Consider the following 17,894-nt stretch of genomic DNA (forward strand, 5'->3'; position numbering starts at 1 on the left):
TGTCCCTCATTTACCACTTTTTTTACAAGAACGTATTCTTGACTCTTCCACAAACTCCTTGTGTTACAGTCAACTAGGCTAGGCTGGAACATTCAACAAAGCATCACTGAAAAAGCTGAGTTAACAGCTAACATACAACTAGATGTTTTTGTTTGTAACTTATGCCTTCTCCAGGGGTCAGAAACTGCTGGCCTACATCCATCTTCCCATCTGTTACCAAGGAACACGTGCTTAGATATCTGCCTGCCTTGATGATGATGCCCAAGCAAGCAGGCTCTACAGAGTGATTAGACTTCTCTCTATAATCTTTGTAGTGTCTACTTTTCTTCTAGGTTCTCCTTTCCTTTCTAAGCTGATTCTTATGTAAAGATTAGCAACAGGCATGTTGGCCATCTTTAGGAGACACTCTTCCCCGATCCACAAGAATGGGGTTTTACTGTGGCCTCAAAAGGGCAACGATTTCAGATCACAGATTCTACAATAGTCACCCAATAGGTAGGTAGGCAGGTAAGTAGATATCATATTAGACTAGAATATTAGAAAGATGTTGAGAATAACAGTGTAGTTTACCTGTAGTTCTGAAGAAGTCAAAAGTTCATGCGCTAGTGGCTTAAGTTGTCACTGTTTTGTTTTGTTTTGTTTTTTTATCCTCCTAGGTATCATGAACTAGTCACAAAATATGGGAAGTTGGAGCCTTTGGCGGAAGTGGACCTGAGACCCCAGAGCAGTGCGAAAGTAGAAGTCCACTTTAACGACCAGGTGGAAGAAATGAGCATTCGTCTGGACCAAACAGTTGCAGAACTAAAGAAACAATTAAAAACTCTAGTGCAATTACCCACTAGCAACATGCTTCTCTACTATTTTGACCATGAAGCGCCCTTTGGCCCAGAGGAAATGAAGTACAGCTCTCGAGCCTTGCATTCTTTTGGCATTAGGGATGGAGACAAAATTTTTGTGGAATCCAAAACAAAATAACCTCCGCCAGCCTTGTGAGAACACACACATTAGGACTCGCAGGGCATTTGTTCCCATGAGGTTTCCTTCAGGAGGGAGAAGTTTGCTCTGTTTTGTTTTGTTTTCTTTTCTTTTGTTTAGGTTTCAGGGGGGTTTTGTATATCTCCCCCTAGAATGGGTAGGGGGCTGTTTTTGGTATTTTCTACCACAGATTCCTTCTACTCCGCCACCAGAATTGGCCACATCTCCAGTTTCTGTGCCCTCCCTCATGAGAGGGGACCAGGCAGCCGCCGACTTCTTACTGTGTTCACTGGGATCTGTCTACCGCTTGGTCCTCGTGACCACTTAGGTGTACTTGTGACGATGGCGTGAACAGCCTTGTCCCCTCAGAAGAGCATCTTGCACTTAAATCAGGAAACAAGGAATCCTTCCAGGAAGGGCCAGCACATCTCTCTCCCAATTCCTCCTTTTTCCCCCTCCCTCTCTCTCCTTTCCTTCTCGGGTTCAGTTTTTCATTTTGACTTGTGTCCATACATGTTTACCTTAGTTTTATTCTGTCCATAATGAACTCCTTATTTTTCAACTTGGGTAACTTTTTTCTTCATTTCTCCCTTTTGAAATAATTTCAAGTGTGTCAAGCATTTGTCAACCTGATTCTGATCTCAGGTACTCAGTTAGAACCTATAGCTCTGTTAGGGTCTGGAAGAAGAGCAGATGGAATGTTAGAATTCCAGGAAGCACAGGCACAGCAGCCTGACCACTCTGTATGTAACTATCTCAATTTTAATGTTCCTCCCACAGTATATCAGCCATTACTGACATGAGCTACGTCACATTCCAGAGTTCTTCGCTTTTTGAATGTATTTCTTCGTATCTATCTATCTTTTTCATAACTTTAAACTACTGGGAATGGAGGCCTGACTTTATGAAGAATCCAACAGAGCAATGGATATACGTGCCAGGAGAGCTGAGAATTAGCTAATAAACTCTCTGTAGTGTGCATGAGGGAGTCAAGTGGGGGGGAGTACGGGAGAGCGAGTACTGTGACTTTCCTGCCTGTCATCATTTGAAGCTTTTGCTCTTGCACTTTGCATTCGAAGTGGGAATTTTTAATCAAAGGGAGCTTTGATTCCTAGTTTTTCCCTGGGATTTTGTGATGTCATAGTTGGACAATTCTTTTTGTTTTACATTTCAGTTTAGTTGCCCCTACAGAAGAACAACTCTGACTAATCTCTGAGTAAAGCATTAAGTGTCAAAACTTCAGATTTGCCTCCAAGTCATATTTTTTGCAGAAATGTATTTAAAGCACTTTCCTTTAAAAGGTAGCCCTTACCTGCCCTGAAATCTTTTTGTTTGTTCTTCTATTCCTTTGTTAATCAGTGTAATCTCTTTCTTTAATATATGTCTTTCTGGATCCACCATGTTTACAGATAGGAGACTTAAGAAGGACTTAGTGCACCTGGGGCAGAAAATGTGCACATGAAGTATTTTTCAAAGAATGTAATTGTTACCCGATTGCGTTTGACCTTTTGACCTTTGTTACATGATTCCGTCCCTCCTACAAATTCTTTCATTTCTTTTGAAATTTTTAGGTGACTCTTGTAAACTCTTCACGGATGCTACTTTTTAAATTGTCCTATGCCATGATAGCAGATGTTTATTCTCTTAATGCACTTCAGGTTCAGTATCTGTAAAGCCTTTGACCCAGGCCTGCTGAGTCAAATCTACATTCACTGTAACATTGAAAGTGGAAACCAAAGGGTTTGAGGAAGATGCATGATGCCTGTTCTCCTTCTGCTTTATCTTTCAAAATCATAAAATCATAAAAATGAGCAATGGAGATCCAGGCTGGGTATAGACAAGAATAATTATTTTGCAATCACATTTTCCTGACAGGTTTTTGGAAGTGGGAAAAAAGTGTGGCAACAGTGTCAGGAAGATTAAAACTGTGGATGCTTTGTGTATGTGTGTGTGAGTGCAGACGAGTTTGAGAGAGAAACAGTGTAACTGAGCTTTTGTCAGCCTGAGAAACAGATGCCCCCTTATTTTTTGAGGTTGTATGACCCCCGACTGTCCCACAGCAGAAAGCAGAGCGAACACTTATGCTTTAATCATCAGTGGAATGATGACAATTAATAAGATATTTTATATATGACAAAGTTTTATGAAATGCTTTTTTACTGTTAGAGACCTGTTCCTTCTGCTATTACACACCACAGTGCTCCACAACTGCAGGCATAATTCTCCGATTACACAGTTGCATGTCGGGGAACTTCTCATTTAATTCAGTGGCCGTGGGTATTTTTAGGGCATTGTAATTGATTGTTTTAATAATTGCTAAATGATTTTTGATGGAGACAAGATCTAATGCAATTACCGGTCTTTTAGAGTTACAGAACAGAAGTAAATGAGAAAAGATATTTGAGCATGTATACGTGTAGACTGATTTGGGTGGCTGAGGAAAGATGCTGCTTTTGAAATAAAATTGGTGCTGTGTAGACACTTGTAACCAAAATTATTTTTATAACAGGTCAAAAAGAAGGAGAGGAGAGACCATGGACTTTTGAGTCTACAAGTTATGCATAATTGATTGTAGCTTATCTGTATTTTAATGTTAACTTCATCCAGATTCAGTGAGAGCATATTATTGACATTCATGAGGCAAAATTCTGTCATAGCCAGTGTTACAGATATGTTGCTACAGGCACAGTGTATAGAACATATCTTTTCTAAAATAGAAATTTTTGTCAGTTCTGAAAAAGGAAAGGAGTAATAAAAGAAAGCCAAGTAAAAACTGAGGCATCATTTTCATGTGGGCATGTAGCTGCTGACACCACAGTGGAAATCAGTTTTTGAATTTGAATTTTTGAAATATCCCAGATTGCTTTAAAGAAAAAAAAAAGTTCAGAGTCATATATCTTTTTTTATTATTGAAAGTTTCTATTGTTTCTGCAACCTATTGCCACCATGGCCATAAATACATAAGAAAGCAGCAGATATTATATAACTCTTGTTCCTTTAAGACCTTTTGGTGAAAACAAGCCCAAAACATGAGCTATGTGTAACAGAGCCGAATGTTATGATGCTATGTTTTAAAAGTTTGTTTACTTAAAAAAAAAAAAAGAAGAACGTTCAGTTCTAACCAGATGTTTCACCTATGATGCTAAATTACTAAATCAGCAGTGTTATGAACAGGGAAGACTTGTTGCACAAGGAACTATCACCATTTGAGGCACGCAGGTGATAGTTTTACGAGCGCATGTGTGACGGTGGCTTGCTCCATGGGAGGTGCTAGGCTCCAGGGCAAATAAACAAGAGTACAGAATAATAGATTGTTCTAAGCAATGTCATTTCTGTTTATGAATTTGATTTTCCCCTCATTTCATGTTAGATTGACATGCAAACAAACTGCTTTCAAGAACACCCAGAAGCTCTCTTGTGTTACCAGGTGTGTTGTGAACAATATTTTTCATAGGTGCTTCCTTCAAATATATGTCCATTGTAGTGATGGAGAGGGACTGGACTCTCTCAGGCTCTTTACTTGCCAGTTGTCTCCTGCAGTTCATGGAAATATATATTTTATTTTAGAATATAATTTAAACATGAAGGTCTATTCTTTGCACTTTTATTAATATATATATAGATATATAGATAATCTTTAAAAAAATTAAAAATCTAAAAGTCCACTTTCTCTTTGTGTTCTGATTTTTTCCTGGAGTCGTGGGGGTCAAGGTGCATGTTTATTTTTATACAGCAGAAAGTCAACATCAGTGCTGTGGTTGAGTCCTCTGGGGAACTGGCCTAAGCTGGTAAAAGAGTTTGACCAGCGTAACAAATTTAGTTGGCATCTTGCCAAAGTTAGAAATTAAACCGGCAAAACAGAGGTTCATAGGAAATATGTTATTGCCTTTTTGTTAGCAAAGTTTTATACTTCTAACATGCTCTTTTAAGGATGAAAACCCACGTTTGAGCTATTCGGCATCCCCGTTTTTGAGTAAGAATCTCATTTTGATGAATTAAAAATTTGCGACACTTTTTCACGTGACATTTCTTTCCTTTGAAAAATAATTTTCTATAAGAATTAGGGTTTGGGGCACTTGAACCGTATCTGCTTATCAGTAATTTCTTGGTAATCTGTTATGAATTAGCCTTGTACCAAGAACTAAGGTCCAAGAGCTATATATATACTTTATTACTGTATTTAGAAGACAGAATCTATTAAATTCTTTCTCAGTGCTTCAGAAGTGCGTTAAGTATCGCGATCTGTTTAAATGTAAGATTATTTCTACCTCTTCAAATTTCAAAAAATTATAGTTTTAACCTCTGTGCTAAGTTCTATTTAGTATTTATTATGAGGGTCTCTGAGTTCTTGCAAGGTAGACATATGTCAAGGCACCCAATACCCATTGGACTGAAAAATGCTATAACTTCCACCAGAATGCATATAAAAGAAGGAGGTTAACCCTTGAAGTCACATTTGTCTTTCCAGCTCTTCTCTGGAAAAGAAGTTATCTGTGTTCTCCAACTTAGACTTAGGATTTCAGGATTCAAATTTAGCCAGATAACTTTTAAAACACATAGGTCATGATAGATATTAACATGAGTCATTTCATCTACTTTTAAGTCTTTAATGTAACTAAGATTTAGGAATTGAGTTAATACATGAAAGGGATAGCATACCATATTATATCTCCTTAAAATATAATGAATTTCTGAATCCTTTTCCTTCAAAAATTTGAGAATAACACTAAAAATGTGTAGTTTTTTTTTTTAACAAACTGATCTATTAAAATGTTCAGCTATATATACTTGCCTAGACATATGAGTATAGAACACGTGAACATCTTATGCTTCTCTTCAGTGCGGTTTAGGCACCTGAGCAATTTGCGTTCTGTTTTAAGGCACACATATCAAGAGGGGAGTAACAAACTCATAATCCAAGAGGGAGATGAGACAAAAGCGCAGTTGCTGGTCCTGTGAATCAGTGCCAGGGATCCAGGCTTACAATTTTCATTCTCATGTTTCTTCTAAACATTAACAATGAGCGTTTATTATCAGCCAGGGCCCAATCTAGATGCTCTACCTATATTAAACCCTTTTGATGTTCACGACATCCCTGTGGTTCAGCACTGTTAATTATCCCCATCTTCTTAACTTGCGAGGCACAGATAGGTTGAGTAACTTGCCAAAAGTCACACCGTTGATAAATGACAGCAGAGCTAGGATTCAAACCCAAGCAGTTTGGCTGCAGTTGAGAGCGGTACTATACTACCTGCTGCTAAGGTTCTCCTCCATAGCCCTCCACAGTCACACCATTATTGTTAGTCTTTATGTTTCACTAAAACACTAAAGTGAGATGTTCGTCCATATTCACTTACTAAATTGATTTGCTCTATAACAAAATCACTGATGCGGCTGATAGCTCTAAATCCAAATTGGAACTTGTCCTCATGCCATTTTCAGAATTGTAACACTGTGATTGGTGTACATCCATTGTCCTCCTTACTCTCCTGGGAGGAGCCAGATTGGACACTTGTCATGGGTGCTGTTGACAAGAAGAAGTGAACCTGCAATATGACGCTGAACACCGGTCACTTGGTCTTCAACCTGAGGACATTCTAGAGCCTGAACACTTTGTTTTCCGTGAACAACTAAAGGTGAGACAGGTCACTCAGTTTTGACTCAGACTTTTATTAAGGAGGCATCCGTGTTCAAGTGAACTTGGTGTTTATAGGGGGGAGAAAAAGTAGATAATCTAATGGAGGTTTTGTTATGGGAAAGGTTGAGGCTGTCACTTTGTTCCTCTTTAAAATTCAAGGCAGAGCCTTGTGAGGAATATAAATATTGCTCACAAAATAGAGGAGGCAGTTTATCTATTATGGTCTGTGAGATCTAGGTCTGCCAAAAAATTACAATGCAATTTCAGTTTACTGAGTCTTTCACAGACTCTTCATCCTTGAATGCTTCTTAGTCACTATAAGTAATACAATTAAGGTGTTAAATAAATACGAATGGGAATAAGAGGAGGCAGACATTAAAAAAATACAATGTTTTCTGAACTACCTGATACATTTGAGGGCAGATGTAAGCCTTATTCCACTGTTAGAGTATACAACTAAGACATTATAAATTGCTTTGGTTGTGTTAAAATTTTATTTGGTTTATAGTTCAGTTTGTTTACAAAAAGACATCTTTTAAAAACCATTTGTATTTCATTTTAAATGGAAAACATTCACATGATTCAAAAATCAAGCAATATAAACAAAGTATACACTGGAAAATTCTACTCTAACCCCTGTACTCCATCTTTTATTAGCTTTTTGTGTGTCTTTGCCGAGTCAACACAAATAATAGCAAATGAGAATATACTTACTGATCCCTTTTTATACAGCAAAGTTAGCATATTATATACCATCGTGCACTTTGCTTTTTTTCACTTAAAATGTATCCTGGAAATCCCTCTATAGCAACATATACGAAATCACCTTACCCTTTGTTTACAATATAAGATATAGTATTCCATTTATAGATGTGATTTATAATTTATTTGACCAATACCTTATTTGATAGACATTTGACTCTTTCGTTGTTCTCTCTCCCAATCTCCCTCCCTCTTTCTTTCTCTCTTTTTTACTTTTTTCAATTTGCTGCAGTAAAAAGCATACGTTCTTTTACATGTTTGAAATAAATCTGTAGAACACATTCCCAGAAGTGGGACTGCTAGATCAAAAGGTCAGAGTGTTTGTAATTTTGGTAGATATTGCCATATTGTTCTCCACTGGAATTACATAAAAGAACATTTTTTTTTTCTGATTTTAATACTTGTCACATCCCTGCAAAGTCAAAGACTTTACTGATCTTGGGCTTGATACGTGATTCCTGGTTAGTGCAACCAAGATGGCATTCTTCCCAATTAGGCATGCAAATCTAGGCACTTGAATTCAACACATAATAGATTTGCATGAGCCATGCATATCGTCTGTCTTATGAGCTCTCTTTCCTTGGAATCTGCAATTTTTAATCATTGGTGAGTGAGATTTCACCTCTGCTGGAGAAGGTATATGTATTATTTATCCTTAACAATGTATGAGCATTTGTTTTAGCTGAGTGCCCTTGAAAAGTGATAGACAAATAGCGCTAAAACCCTCTGTTTATTGTCTGCAGTAAGCTTTAATCAGAGCTGCTTCTTGCCGACCAGTGAAATTCTTCTGGAACTACTTGGTGCTACTTGGTGAATAGGGAATATAGAGTGTCCCTCCACTCCCCCTGCCCCTTTTCAACATTATTGCTAATGTGCTAACAAGGATGTTAGAATAAGACCAATTGTGAGGTTTTTTTGGTTATGTTGGTCTACTTAGAATTAGCTATTATAAACTCCTTGCCTAGAGATAGATACTAGAGTTACTTTCAGAAAATATCTGTGAGTCCTTGTTTAAATTTCAGAGCTGAGCATCGTTTATTATTGAGATCTTAGATCTAGAAAATCCTGCTAGTTAATAAACATTAATGTTACTCAATGTGATTTTCAAAGAGCCAATGCCATTTTTCTCATAATTAAGAGTCCAGTGTCTAGAGTAAGATCAGCACAAAAAGAAAATTACTTAGAGGCAAATAATATTAATTCTTTAAAAAGACATGTTCTAGAGCATTTGTGCTACAATTTAAACTCCTAATGCTTGCAGCTTGCCGTTAAATGATTATTACCATGACACTAGTAAATATGAAAATTTTAGAAATATGACATCAGGTTTTTAAACATTTTTCTCTTAAGAATGAAAAACAGACTTCAGGACAACCCATGAAAGTTAACCCAGGTGTCCAAGAATGAAGATTCCAAGGCAATAAGAGAAGCAAACTTCCAGATGTGGTGCTCTTCAGACCCTTTCATTGTGAACATCTTTACTGTTCAGGAGAAGTCTTCATGAGCATAATTGCATTTTCTATATCACCTCATCCATTTCAAGGATTCTGCTATGGCTAACTACCATTTTCAGGGAGAACGTAAGCATAACCTTCGATGTAATCACCTCATCCAGCTAGATCTAGGAGGTTGAATATTATTCAATCAGTGGATAAGTGGTAGAAACAACTGCACTACAAAAATATCTGGAATCTCCATGGGAGATTATACAATGAAGCAAAATGGCTTGTATATTTATCCAAGACACCAATGTTGCAGATTCAGATGGCTAGGAAGAAGATGCTAAGGTGGAGTTAGGAGCGCAAAAGGTTTATTGGGGAAAAAAAAAAAAAGTTTATTGGGGAATAACACCTGTGAAAGAAAAGGGGAAGAAGAAAGATGGGGCAGGAGGGGGCATCACACCATGCAGTAGCCCTGACAAAGTCTGCAAGCCCAATAAGATGTTCTGGAGCAAAGATTTCCTATTAGAGGTGTCCCACTTAGGTCCTTTTACCAAAGCTTTTCTCAAGTCATTGATGGAGGAACACAGGAACATGATCTCAGCTTGAACACTGATGCAGACACCAAAGGAGCCAACAGTTGGGAGCTGTCAGCTAACCATACTCCTCGTGGCTGGAAAGCATTCTTTTCTTGAAGGTGGATCTGAGTGGTGCACGTCTGTATGTACCACAGTCCACTCCGTGCCGTGTGTCGATGCAATTCTCCATCCATGATCAGGGCCAGCTCGTCCAGGGCTCTGGCAGGCTTCTCTTCCTGAGGGGAACCTCAGAAAAGGGAGGTTAGGGGAAAGAACTACAGCCCATGACACTGCAGATGGTTTCAGAGTCACGACTGGTACCCACCGTCTCCCTCTTCCATTGTCCGTTCTATCACCTCTGCTGGTCTCAGTGGTTTACCTAGTGGTTTATCCCAAACCCTGACTCCTGAGGAATCTGAATCCCTGGTAACTATATGCTGCTCAGACTTGGGTTGCTATGCTTGTCCATCACATTCACAACTGGGCAAGGGAGTAGCAGCAAGAGCCACCATAATGGGTCTCCTGAGTTCCACACATCTTACCCCTTGAACCTGTCATGCAACAGCAGCTCCACCTCCTCCTGCTTCTCAGGGCCGTGGATTCCTAATAGGATGGTGGCTCATCTTTCCTGCTGGTCTCTGCAACAAGGAACCCAAAGTACCCAGGCAGCATCACAGCCATAGCTTGTAGGTCTGTGGGACTCTCTCCGTGTCCCCTGGTGAGAGCATGCCTTCTTGGGAACCAGGATGTCAAACTCTGCACAACCTAGAGATGAGGGGTTGGGAAGCCAAAGTCCCTCAATAATCATTGGGAGTACTTGCAGGTGGGGCTACTCCTGCTTCCACACTTTGGTGCCTGGACCCATGCATTCCTCCAACTGGGGACACTGCTCCAATCAGGGGCTCCTACTGTAATCTTGGGCCCACACTCACATCCCCTTTTTCGTAAAGTGGCTTCCCTAGTTGGATGCTATTTTGCATGAAATTCTATGCCTGTGGATCAGGCATTCTGCAAGCCTCTCACTAGTGGTGCTGGCTAAGGCCCTGTGGGCAGGAAAAGCATACACATATCCAGAGTCCAGGTCTATTCCTGGGAAAAGGAACCATTGGCCCTTCCAGGATGAAAGTGGTCCAGTGTAGTCATTTTGCCACCAAGTGGCCAGTTGGTCTCCCCGAGGAACAGTGACAGACTGAGGGCTTAGCTTTTGTCTCTGTTATTGGCAGGGTGAACATTCAGAGGCCAGGGTAGCTAACTCAGCCTTGCTAAATAGGAGTTCATGCTATTGGGCTCCTGCATAACCTCCATCCTTGCTGCTGTGGCCACTTCATATACGTGCCCATCATACCAACACTGACAAAGGCTGCTTCACGTCAGCTGCCCAAGTCATTTTGTCTACTTAGTTGTTTAGTCCCTCTTCTGTAGTGGATGCTTTCTTTTGGGTGTTAACATAGGACACAAAGATCTTCACACTTCATGTCCATTCCCATCTGTCTATCCACATGTCTCTACTCCAGGCCTCCTTGCCACTTTTTTATTTCCAGGCCCTTGTCCAACTGGATATGTGATTCACCACTGCCTACGAATTTGTACATGTTCTAACATCAGACCACTTTGACACAGAGTACTTGGGGGCAAGATATAATGCCCCCAAGTCCACCCATTGGGAAAATATTCCTCTATCATTGTCTTTCAAGGCCACCCTTGCATGAGGCTGTAGTGTGGCCACCATATGCTTTGGGCTTGCAGACACACACCAAGCCAATCCATCCACACTCCAAGCTTAGGCTTTTTCGTCCTCCTTCAGCTTGTCCTATGCACCGCCCACCTCGCACTTCACATAGGGCCATATGTGTTATCTGGGTCGTGGGGGGGTAACCAGTATAACTCTGAAAGGTGACATGGATTCTGGGCTACCTAGTCTGGCAGCTTGCTCATTGCCAGTCCAAGACGTGCAGATATGCCATTTCCATCTTAGGGTAGATTGCTGCTGGGACCCCCTGACTTTATGTCTTGGAGGGTCCAACAGGGCCCAGAAATTCATGAGGGGAATTTCTGGGCACGTGGTCACTTGTATCTTGGTCAAATGTTCCATCACAGGGTTCATTCTCATGCCAGGAGCTGATTTTCAGGAGGTGTGTTATTTTTTGCTGTGGATGTCATGACTTTGCTCCAGAACTCCAGGGACCTGAGTTATGGTTTTCCCACTGGGGTTTGCAATAAACAGCACATTTCATCTTTTTCTGCCCCTAACATCTCCGACAACAAAGCACCTACTGAACATATGACCCAAGTGGCAGGGTTGCTTGCATTACAGTCTGGAGCTGCTACAAAGCTCTTTCATGCTCTCAACCCAAGTCAAAGCTGGCTGAATTCTGTGTCACCTGGTATGTGGGCTGGAGCAGTTTTTGTAGGTACGGAATATGTGGCCTTTAGAACCCAAAGAAAGCTACGAAGAGGGAAGAATTTCTTTGTAGAGAGGTTGCAAGATGCAGCCATTTGTTTTTTGCTTTGGAGGGGAGATCCCAGCATGTCTCCAACTACTGGATTCCTAAACGTGTTACTGAAGTACTAGCCTTGAATCTCTGAAGAATGTAACTCCCACCTTCTGGAGCACATGTGTGTCACCCAGGCCTCCGGCCACTTCTTCCTCATTGTGCCAGTCAACGTTGTCAACGTTGTGAGTCAAGGTGATGTTCTACAGGAGACATTCCATCCAATCTCAGCAAAACTATAAATGTATATTGCTGTCTGTTCCATTTGAAAATGAACTCTTTTTCTGATCCTCATGCCTGAATCAGATAGGGAAAAAAATGCATTTGCCCAATTAACGGCCACATGCCATGTATCTGAAGCCATGTATCTGAAGCCATCTGTACTAACGTAGTATCTCCAGCAAAGATACGTTAGTACAGCAGATGCAAACCGGAGCTACTACTTGGTTGAGCTTGCAGTAGCCCACAGTTATTCTTCAGGATCCATCTTGCCCAATTAAATGGAGATATGATAGATCCCACCACCCCTGCTCTCTAAGAGTGACACTAATCTTCACCATCTTCCCCCAACCCCAGAATGCAAGACTCTTTTGTATTTACTACCTTGGCTGGAGTAGAAGGATCAATTTCCTTCCTTGCTATGGTAGCTTCTACCACACAGACCAAGGAACCAATGTGTCAAGTATATTAAACCCAATTATATATAGGGACTTGGGAACTGACATCCAGGTAGGTCTGCAGCCCCTATGGGCCTGCTGGGACTTGGCCAGGTCTCCTTTTGTTTCCTTGGCCTCTCTGTTTTCACTCTAACAGGGTCTTTGGGTATCAATGTTAACTCAAACCCCTTGTCCAACAGTCCACAAGATATCTAGGCACTCCCCTCCCCCAGTCTACAGTCAATCAAGTAAATGACCATAGGTCTTTTGGGGGAAGGACTGAGAGAATCACTACTGTACACACTTGTCATGATGTTGCAGGATTCTTCCCTTTGGTAACCTGGTTACCTTTTCAGTCTATGGATTCCAGATTTGAAAAACTGACTCAGATCCACAAACTGAGCAAGAGATCAAGACCTTTCATTGGGGCAACTGTCTTTGGCCTCTTGCTCAACCATTCTTGATCTTTTTTATTATATATAGTAAGCAATACCCTTGTTGGCTGCCCATCTACTTTGCCCCTTGGATGCCATGCTCTATTAATCATCTCCATAACTCTCTATGGATCAGGGCCTCTTGGCTACGAATCTGACCTGCTTGGTTATTATGAAGATTCGACCCCCTTGGCTTCAGGCAGTAGAGTGCTGCTACCTGGTCTCTGTTGTTCCAGGTGCCCATCATCCCCATTGCAATCGGACAGTCAAGTTCTGTGACCACCACTCCTGCCATCAGCCCTGACCTGCAGAGCTGACCTGACCTGACCTGCAACCCTGACGCACTGAGCTTGTTTGTGATGCTGGTGCTTCTCTCACCAGCATATTCCTGCTGCCTTTGGTGGATGATGTGTCTGTCCTCTGGGCCTTTCCGTGGAACATGATCATCTGTTGGGTCTTCTGGAGTCACATAATATACATGCGTGTCCGTGTCTCTGAGAATTTTAATCCCTTCTTCTGCCATCTGCCACAGTAATTTGGGCATTTCAACCCCAATGTATATACATTATATACATATATATATATATATATATATATATATATATATATATATACACACACACACACATATATATATAAAATCCCAATGCATAAAATTATATACACAAGTCCAAGGTTTTCCCAATTAGACCCTGATTTTGGCATAGTAGAGCTGCTTCAGTTGAGCCCTTGACATAGCCTTTGTCACCTCAACTAGGTTCTCCAGAGCAAAAATTGCCCATTAGGGGAGTCCTGCATTGGGTGGAAAGTGCTGAGGCAATTGTCCCACCACCTCGCCCAGTCACGGATGGGGTTGCCCTTGGCTCCAGCAGTGAGGCTGAGCCTGAAGGAGCTCACAGCTGGAGGCTTGTGGCCGTCCACACTTCTCACTGCATCATTTCAAACTAGCTCAGATCTGACTATTTCTTTCACAGAGGGTGTAAGAAACTTAAGAAAACAAAACAAAACAAAAACAATCAGGATATAAGGCTTATTCTACTCATTTTTAGGAATATTTTTTTGTTTTGTGTTTCGTTTGAACTGCCTTTCCTCCTGCCTAAAAAGCAGCATCCGTTTATGCCATCTTTGTAAAACACAAATTGTCTTGGGTTACTAGCTCCAAGCCACGCCCACACCACCTTTGGTCTAAATCTTGTCAAATCTTGGCTCACTTCACCCCTTCAAACAGAATAAACCCTCCTGCCGACATGGCATAAAAAGAGATTTTTGTCACTTTTTCCTCTGTGACCACTGAGTGTACACCCGGAATACACACTCACTAACTGGCTCCCCAGCCCAACCAGCGATAAACCAGCTCAGTCTGTCCTCAAGCACCTGGCACTTGCTTGCACCCAGATTCTCAGTCATTCTGATCCACTTATGCCGCCATCTTGTGTATCTGGTTAGCCCAGGTGGCATTTATCCCAGGAGCAGTCCTGCCCAAAAAAGGATGAAACATTTAATATGGGTCAAAAGGCTGAGATACAAATATCCACGAGTGCATGAAGAAAGTAGACCAAAGCAATTACTATGACACTAGCAGTTTTTAAAATAGAACCAACTATTTTGCTTCACAACATTTAGGTTGACTACTGGACTGAAACCTTAACAAAGGCTGGGCAAGGAAATGCTCTTTGAGGTGAGTCTTGGATTTGAGTTTAATTGTGTTTCGAACAGGCACCCAAAAACTCAGATTTTCTGTTACATAAATATGTGCCTTTGGGAGGAAAATAGTCATTTGACATCTGTAAGTAAATACATGTGGAGAATTCGTAAAACCTACTGAATTACCACGGGATTATGGGGAAAATATTGAATAATTTAGACTGAAAAACTAGTTTCCCAAACCTCTTGTCCATTTTAGAACAATTTGCTCAAAACTGGAACTATGTCTTTTAATAGAGTTGGCATTTAAATGTCTGGTCAGAGAGAACTTTGAAGCAATTTTTAAATTCCCATTGATTTACAGAGAGTTTTCTCCTGCTACCTTCAAATGATTTCCTTTTTTTAACAAGTCTCACTTTAAATATTTTGGATAGTAAACTTGGTTTCTGCCTTAGCCAATGTTTCTCATTCTGCATCGAACCAGACACCTTTTTACCTTGTTCACGATGCCTTTTAAATACTTACTGCAAATTTTCGTCAGGAGGGGTCTATCTGTCCCCACTCCCTCCAAGGACCCTCGCTGGGTATCTGTGGAGGTTTCCAGAGCCCTTGGTTTTTCCCTTGTGAAAGATCCTGCCTCGCGCTGGTTACCTGTCCCCTGGCCTAACCCCCTGCCCTGCGGTGTATCAGAGGGAAAAGGGCAGGAATAAAACCTAGAAAAGTTTGAGACAGTTTCTTTCAATACTTCATGCATACCTGTGAAAAAACAGGGTAGAGCCTATTTGTGGCAGCTGTTCAAAAGCAGAGAAACAAAAAAAGACTTTGGTAGAAAACCAACTTTATTTAAATATTGGAGGCAGCAGCTTTGTTTGGCGTTTGAATCCCATGCTGGTGGATGCTAATTCCGTAACATTATACAGTTGCCTTTTTTTGGGTACAAAGGTAGAAGGGGGGTTTTCTTCTGTGTTTTTCAGTGCAAAGTGATTCCGATCAGAAAGGACCAAGGTTTCAGCTCCAAGTAACTGACATTTCCATCTGAATCTACTCTCTCTTTTTTTTTTTAAGGGGGGAGAAAAAGGTCTAGTTTTTCAGGAAAAGAACCTCTCTACGCAATCCTGAAACTGATCTTTAGATTTACTTTTCCTTAATCAATAGAAGAAAAACTTGATTGCAACTCAACACTTATGTGACTCTAGCGCAGGACTAACTGAATTTTTGGTTTTGAGAGTAGGGGATTCAGACATCATTTCAGGAATCAGAAATAATTGGCAGCAAGTGGGGGAGAACTGACATGACTTCTTGTTTTACTTAATTTTTCCTGGCTTACCAAGATTTGGCTTAATATTTCCGACTCCATTCCTCCAGTCTCTGCAGAACAGGTTAGTGACATTTTTCATAAATACAAATATTTAAATGAATCCTCCTTCCTGCTCTCTGAACTGCTTCCCTAAGGACTCCAGTCTTAAACCTGCCTGACATCTCCTTCTGCTAAAAGCTGTGTGTGATCTCTGCTAAAGGCTTACTCCCATTTTCAGCAAAACTGACTAATATTTATTATGTGCTTAAGATTTCAATGTGTGTGCTTGACAACTGAAGATTTACAGTAAAACTCACAGAGGAGATTCACTGATTTTCCATGGAAGTCTGGCTGAAGAATTGTGATAGCTTCCAATAATTAGAGAAGGGTTTTTAGTTTTAAGAATGCTATTGGGAGCAAACTTCAGTGTCTACCCATGCACTTGGTGCTGACGCAGGAGTATGTATAATTTGGAGCTTGCATCTCAGCTCTACAGAGCGGCACAGATCATCCAAGGGGTAAAGCCACGGGTCCAACGGATTGTAACTAAAATGAAAACAAGTTCATTTTTGTGATGTTCTTTCTCTAATTAATTTGCTGTGACTAATTACTTGCTTGTGTACCGGATTCTATTTTTATTGTAATTCCAAGGAGCCACCCCTGGCATGGTTCTTTTTTTATTACATGTCTATTATTCATTTCACATACGGAAAGTCAGTGGACAGTCTTCTACAGCCTGTGACTCTGGTCTGTACTTCAGAGTGATGGACTGGCTCTATACTTTACAGAAGGTGATGGCAAACTCTAAATCCTCCTACCTGTAGGACCACATTGTGTTTTAACTGACTTTTATGGGATCCTGATTGAAAGCTGTTGTGAAAATTAGGAGAGCCTGGTCTCACAGAGGATGGATATCTGTTCTAGAGACATAACAGGCATCTTTAGAGTGGGGTCCTGTTTTTCAGGGCTTTAGTAGCTGGAGAGTAGATGCCTTTCCTTGACTCATTGCCGTGCTCATTGATTCTTTATAACTTCCTGACAATTTGAATGATCTCATTACACTTCCAGACTGCTTCTCTCGGGGGAATCTAATTTGTTCATGAGGTGTTGAACATAGGAGGGCCCGCCAGCATCCAGGGCATTTCATCCTGGCTCAGAACTGTTGATGTCGTTATGTGAATGTTCTATGATGGTTGTGATGTGTCTTGGGATTTGCCACCAAACACACCTGGTGTTCTATTTACTCTGGCAAGCTGGGGATTTTTTTTTTCTTTTTCTTTTTAAAATTCCAGGATGAATTATTCATCATTACTTAGAATTTGGGTCTCTTTCATCTTCGCACTTGTACGGCACCAAGGTGAGTACTACAAAATTCCATAAAGCTCGTGATTAGCATGCCCTTGAACTTATAAAGAGACGCTTTTGTTGGAACTGTAATTGTCAGGGCAGGTGTACATGTGTCTACAGTTACAACAAGAAAAATGTAAATTAAATTCTGCCGTCAAGGGCAAAATACATTAACTTTGAATGATGTTCATTTACATTCCTACTTTTTCTTATTTCACTTTGAACACAGTTTGTATATACCAAGTTGCCCCATGTCAATGGAATAAATCTTTAAGATAATGCAAATTATTTTCATTAAAAGTACACGGGGTAGGTGTGTGTGCATGCCATGCCTGATGATTGATCCCAATGACGGCATTTAACTGGTGGCACAGACTTTAAAAAATACACTTGTTTAAGCCAAAATCAGGGAGTTCCAATGGCATTAATGTCAGTGACTTGAGTATCAGTGGCCATTTACAATGGCCAAAAATCTAAAGCTGCAAGTGAAATAAGAAAAATTTTCCCCTCCGTGATTCCTCCTTTTTCTCTATGTAGTATTGCCCCGGGTAGGTAGGAGATCACATGCATTTCTTTCTACAGTTTTTGAATTTTAGGCAAGAAAGGTGGAAAACTCTATATCGATTTGAAAC

General features: G+C 40.6%; 2 protein-coding genes across 2 annotated transcripts in view; both read left to right on the forward strand.

Moving 5' to 3' along the window:
* Nucleotides 1-4,640, forward strand: part of TBCEL (tubulin folding cofactor E like) — a 69,221-nt gene extending 64,581 nt beyond the window's left edge. Inside the window, exon 8 of the mRNA XM_082339828.1 lies at nucleotides 657-4,640. Within this exon, the coding sequence (XP_082195954.1) occupies nucleotides 657-975 (319 nt within the window). The 3' untranslated portion in view covers nucleotides 976-4,640. The remainder of the gene's footprint in view (nucleotides 1-656) is intronic.
* Nucleotides 4,641-4,741: 101 nt separating this feature from the next.
* TECTA (tectorin alpha) overlaps nucleotides 4,742-17,894 on the forward strand; it is an 82,376-nt gene continuing 69,223 nt past the window's right edge. Inside the window, exon 1 of the mRNA XM_082339852.1 lies at nucleotides 4,742-17,272. Coding sequence (XP_082195978.1) covers nucleotides 17,209-17,272 — 64 coding nt within the window. The 5' untranslated portion in view covers nucleotides 4,742-17,208. The remainder of the gene's footprint in view (nucleotides 17,273-17,894) is intronic.

The sequence above is a fragment of the Balaenoptera borealis genome (genome assembly GCF_965194805.1).
Source record: "Balaenoptera borealis genome assembly, chromosome: 11".
NCBI lineage: Eukaryota > Metazoa > Chordata > Mammalia > Artiodactyla > Balaenopteridae > Balaenoptera > Balaenoptera borealis.